The sequence below is a fragment of the Ictalurus furcatus genome, chromosome 26 (assembly GCF_023375685.1).
Source record: "Ictalurus furcatus strain D&B chromosome 26, Billie_1.0, whole genome shotgun sequence".
Lineage (NCBI taxonomy): Eukaryota > Metazoa > Chordata > Actinopteri > Siluriformes > Ictaluridae > Ictalurus > Ictalurus furcatus.
Window position 1 is genome coordinate 1,348,232 of NC_071280.1, and position 5,334 is coordinate 1,353,565.

At 37.4% G+C, this 5,334-nt stretch overlaps 1 protein-coding gene across 9 annotated transcripts; it reads left to right on the plus strand.

The window, feature by feature from the left end:
* Positions 1-236: 236 nt before the first annotated feature.
* Positions 237-5,334, plus strand: LOC128602424 (interferon-induced protein 44-like). 9 transcript variants are annotated; one of them, XR_008384834.1, is made up of 5 exons: positions 237-643; positions 2,198-2,368; positions 2,943-3,130; positions 4,640-4,740; positions 4,950-5,334. XR_008384834.1 is itself a non-coding variant. In XM_053616199.1 (5 exons), the coding sequence occupies exons 3-5, from the start codon at positions 2,943-2,945 to the stop codon at positions 5,130-5,132; spliced, it is 459 nt and encodes a 152-aa protein (XP_053472174.1). In that variant the 5' UTR covers positions 240-643; positions 2,198-2,781; the 3' UTR covers positions 5,133-5,334. The 9 variants fall into 9 exon arrangements, 8 of the variants coding, with proteins under 8 accessions (XP_053472174.1, XP_053472177.1, XP_053472179.1 ...); XM_053616199.1 differs by having other exon boundaries at positions 240-643; positions 2,198-2,781; positions 2,943-3,117; XM_053616202.1 differs by having other exon boundaries at positions 240-643; positions 2,198-2,428; positions 2,943-3,117.

Here is a 5,334-nt window from a genome sequence, read left to right on the forward strand (position 1 = left end):
GAGGGGTGTACTCACTTTTGTGAGATCTCCGTCGTTATATATCTTAGTTTTGAAGCTGTGATCTAAGAAACATCAATATCGCTGCCGTCGCAGAGGCGAAGTTCCTGGAACTTCTTATAAGAAATTGCTCCATGTAATACTTCTCTCAATGTAATACACACATTTCTTAAATCATTGACTCCCTTCCATACAGACAGCAATATACAATGACTTTAGATAATTCTAATTCTAAATCATTCACTCCCATCCATAGAGAGCAATACACGATGACTTCATAAAATTCTAATTCTAAATCATTCACTCCCTTCCATAGAGAGCAATACACGATGACTTCATAAAATTCTAATTCTAAATCATTCACTCCCTTCCATAGAGAGCAATACACGATGACTTCATAAAATTCTAATTCTAATTCTAAATTCTTGAAGATTCCTACCGGTCAGTGGTAAGGCTTCATTGGTCTTCACTCTGCACTAAAGGGCAAATTGCCTGTGTGTTAACACTTACTTCAGGGTGAAACTTTTCCACGAACGTCCTCCGGTTTGCTTGTTGTCCAGAAAACCTGAAGGACTCACGCAGCCCAGCCAGGAGACGCCAAATTGTCGTGAACATTAGACAACACTCGCAGACTCGTCCTCTGAAGGTAAAAAGGTTTCTTACAGAAAGATGGTTAATACAGGATAGAATAAAGCAGGAGAGAATAATGAGAGCGCTCTGAAGCGCTTGTACTAAAGCACTACTATAGATATGAAACGCAGAGCATGACATAAATCTGTGTACCGATAAGAAGCAGTTTGAGGCAGCTCAAACAGGCTTTGTTTTAGGATCTTGGACAGACGAACCTTGAACAGAAGAACACATATTAGGATTACAGTTCTTCCTAAATGGAGAAGGGTACCAAGTATGCATCGCTAAAATAAGAGTAATGTAATATTCTGTCTTTATGGAATATATTCGATTATGTTATGTTACTTTAGTTACAGTTAGAATAAGACAAAGATTTCACTCCCTTTCAGAGTTAATACACCGTAAATGTAAAACACTGACCAGGATGTCTCACATGTCAGTCTCAGTCCTCAGTCCTTCAGTCCAGCAGATCAGCTGTTTATTAATCAGATTTGAAAATCAGCAAAATTAGCAAGTTAGCCAAGTTCTTTTGTCTGTGGTTTGAAATGGTGCCTTGCTTTTCGTGCTGTCACCATTAATTACAGATTTAAGTGCGTTTTAATAACCTTTTGCAGCACAAAACATAACATCTAAAAATATGTAATATTGTATTAGAGATGTCTGAATGAAACAACAGATTGTTTACTTTTGAGGCCGTTGTCATTATTTGCATGATTATTAATTTCTGTATTATATAAATAAACTGTACCTGAGGTGTTAAAACTCTACATTAATATAAGACATTAATATAAGACCACTACTATAAAACTGCACAACAGCAGCTGATGTAAACACACAGGGCGTGCACCCGGAAATCACCGGACTTCCTGTAAAGAGTAAGCTCATGTTTAAGGGTGTAAAAATAACCGTAAAAACTTTCAGTTTCAGTTTACAGTAAATCATGCTCTTTCAAGAAAGGGGGTGTGTGTGTGTGTGTGTGTGTGCGCATCTGTGTGTGTGTGTGTGTGTGTGTGTGTGTGTGTCCTGTTATTATAGTTTAGAATCATCTGGTTTGTGTTTCTGTCGCTGTCACGTTCCTACTGCACTCTGGACTTTTCATATTCCATTAAATTAATAATTATAATGACGTTTGGACCTACTTATTTTTTAAGATTTATACCATTACACTAAACATGTTTTGACAGATACAAATAACACAAACACGAGTAATGTACAATACTGTTTCATAGTTCATACATAAATATGCAGGACTAAAACATCCAAAGAACGAATCATTTTTCATTAAAAACCAAGGTTAGGCTAGGCCTTGGGAAATAAACTTAAGGAAGAACACCTCCAAAGAGGGGGAAACAAAGGGTTACGCCACACTGGGCTTGAACCTGAGGCTGGAGGATGGAGAGACCAACGTGCAGCGCAGTGAACTACCAACCCTGCACAAACAGACCATGGAGTGGGCCTAGCCAAACGCTCACGAGGAGTAAACTGAAATAAAAGGACTGAAAAATAAGAGGACCGACTTACAAAGGAAATAAGTAAACTGAAGCCTTTTTTTGTTTTTGTTTTTTCTAAGCAAGGTGTTATGCCACGGCGAATTCGCGGCTACACCGCCGACAAGAACTACACTTCCCGTCCACGCCTGCGCTCGAGTTCGAGCTGGACATTGTAAGTTATCACGGACTTCTCACACGATGATTTCTGCGTCTCCCTGCTGCTGCCCTGCCCGCGCTTGTCTCCTCGCAAGGTAACGTGACACAAGGAACTGGAGAAAATCAGAGGAACCCCAAATGACAAGGTCCAAGAGGTTTGGTCTGACACAGCGGATTAGCCTCAGTAGAGCACTCAACAAGGAGAACTCCAAGACTAAACGTTTGATTAACGTTGCCACTAATCACTGAGGAGAACAAACTATTTTTTTTTTTTTTTTTAACGTCACCAGCACTACAAATATCTTTAATTTTTTTTTAAATGTATTTACAATTTAAACTTCTGCTATGAGATATGCTATGTTCCACGGGCAACAATCCAGTATCTACAATTTAATGTTAATATTATTTACCCCACAGTGGTACTGAATGCTCGATTGGTCAGAAGGTATTAATGAATCTTTTATAACAGGAACTCTGACAGTAGTTCCAGCCACAAGATAAAACACAGGTTTATATTAATGAGAGTCATTCTAATTCTTCACTATTTCTAGAGTAACAACTTACAGAGTAACAAAATACAGAGACTTTTACATTTTTCCCTTGTGTTTTATTTCTTTCATAATATTTATGGTCTTCAGCATCAGTCGTTATATGTTTGTATTTTTGTAGATGGAGACGTGCAGGAATCTGCTGGGTATTCCAGTGAACCACATCTTCCCTGTTAAAAACTACCATGAGGAGATGGACACAGACGATGACATGGATGCTGTGATTCTCAAAGCACTGGATCAGATCGTGAGCGTCGCCTGTGACGCACTGAGAAAAAAGACATCTCTGACCTCTGGTGAAAAATCTGAGTAAGGACTCGGATCCCAAACGCCTCAGTGGCATTAGTGCAACACAGAGTGCTTTACAAAGCATTAAAAACACATTAGGATTACAGTTATTCCTAAATGGAGAAGGGTACCAAGTATGCATCGCTAAAATAAGAGTAATGTAATATTCTGTCTTTATGGAATATATTCGATTATGTTATGTTACTTTAGTTACAGTTAGTATAAGACAAAGATTTCACTCCCTTTCAGAGTTAATACACCGTAAATGTAAGACTCTGACCAGGATGTCTCACATGTCAGTCTCAGTCTCAGTCCTTCAGTCCAGCAGATCAGCTGTTTATAAATCAGATTTGAAAATCAGCAGAATTATCATGTTAGCCAAGTTCTTTGGTCTGTGGTTTGAAATGGTGCCTTGCTTTTCGTGCTGTCGCCATTAATTACAGATTTAAGTGCATTTTAATAACCTTTTGCAGCACAAAACATAACATCTAAAAATATGTAATATTGTATTAGAGATGTCTGAATGAAACAACAGATTGTTTACTTTTGAGGCCGTTGTCATTATTTGCATGATTATTAATTTCTGTATTATATAAATAAACTGTACCTGAGGTGTTAAAACGCTACATTAATATAAGACATTAATATAAGACCACTACTATAAAACTGCACAACAGCAGCTGATGTAAACACACAGGGCGTGCACCCGGAAATCACCGGACTTCGTGTAAAGAGTAAGCTCATGTTTAAGGGTGTAAAAATAACCGTAAAAACTTTCAGTTTCAGTTTACAGTAAATCATGCTCTTTCAAGAAAGGGGTGTGTGTGTGCGCGCATCTGTGTGTGCGCGCATCTGTGTGTGCGCGCATCTGTGTGGGTGTGTGTGTATGTGGGTGTGTGTGTGTGCGTGTGTGTGTGTGTGCGTGTCCTGTTATTATAGTTTAGAATCATCTCGAAATGTTTTTTTTTTATATATATATATATATATTGGCCCAATTATTCCCCAAAAACATACCACTGTGTCTGATTTGGTCCGAAGGTGTTGATTGTTTTTCTATAACAGCAGCCCTGACTGTAGTTCTGACTGCAAAACAAATCACAAGTTTAGATTAATCCGTTCATTCTAATAGTTTCTATAGTAACAACTCACACAGGGACTTTTATTTGTTCTCTGGAAGGAGTCTCCAGTTTCAACACTTTGTAACAGTCAGAGGTAAAGCTGCAACAGAGTTTTCTGATCTTCAGGACAGAGGAGATTATGATTAGTGGTTTCTCAGTAACACGACAAGCTGTGATTTTTATCTTATTAACATCAGGGGAGAAAATAAAGAGAGAGACTCGTAAGAGAAACTGTTAATTAATTTATTAAAGTTAAAACTTTAATTAATAAAAATTGTAATCAGTGAGAAATGACTGTGATAAGAATTAAACACTGCAGGACGTGCTGTTATAGGAAAATCATCTTCATATCATATTAGAATTCCTGTTTTAGTCTTATTGTAGATAATAAACTGTTCATCCTATTGTACAGATTTGCCTCAAGTTATCATCATGACAAAAGTGGATGAAGCCTGTCCACTGGTTAAACAGGACCTAAGAAAGGTCTACACCAGCAAGAAGATCAAAGAAAAGGTAATTGTGTAATAAAATGGTGTATATTAGGATTGTAACTGATTACAATATTGGGATTGAACAGATATGTTCTCAATGAATGTAAATACTGATATGAATAGAAGGAACTTCTATTTATTTGGCTCTTTTTTTAATTTTTAAAAACCGATTTTTACAATTTATCGGTTAAATAAATTGTTTGATTCATTGTTTTTTCTATATATTTTCAGATGCAGGAGTGTAGTAATCTGCTGGGTATTCCACTGAGCAACATCTTCCCTGTGAAGAACTACCACGAGGAGGTGGATAAGAACGATGACATGGATGTTCTGATCCTCAAGGCGCTCGATCAGATCGTGAATCTCGCCAACGATGCTCTGGAAAACCAAAACCCTAGTGAGAAATCTGAGTGAAGGCTTTTTTTTGTTCTTTTCCACCCCTGCACCAGTGCAGAGTATTTGACAGTGAAAAGACATGAAATTGTGTCTAAAGTACATTATTAAAGTAAAGCTAATTTCTTCTACTGTAATCATAACTGGTTTGTGTTTCTGTCGCTGTCACGTTCCTACTGCACTCTGGACTTTTTATATTCCATTAAATTAATAAATATAATGA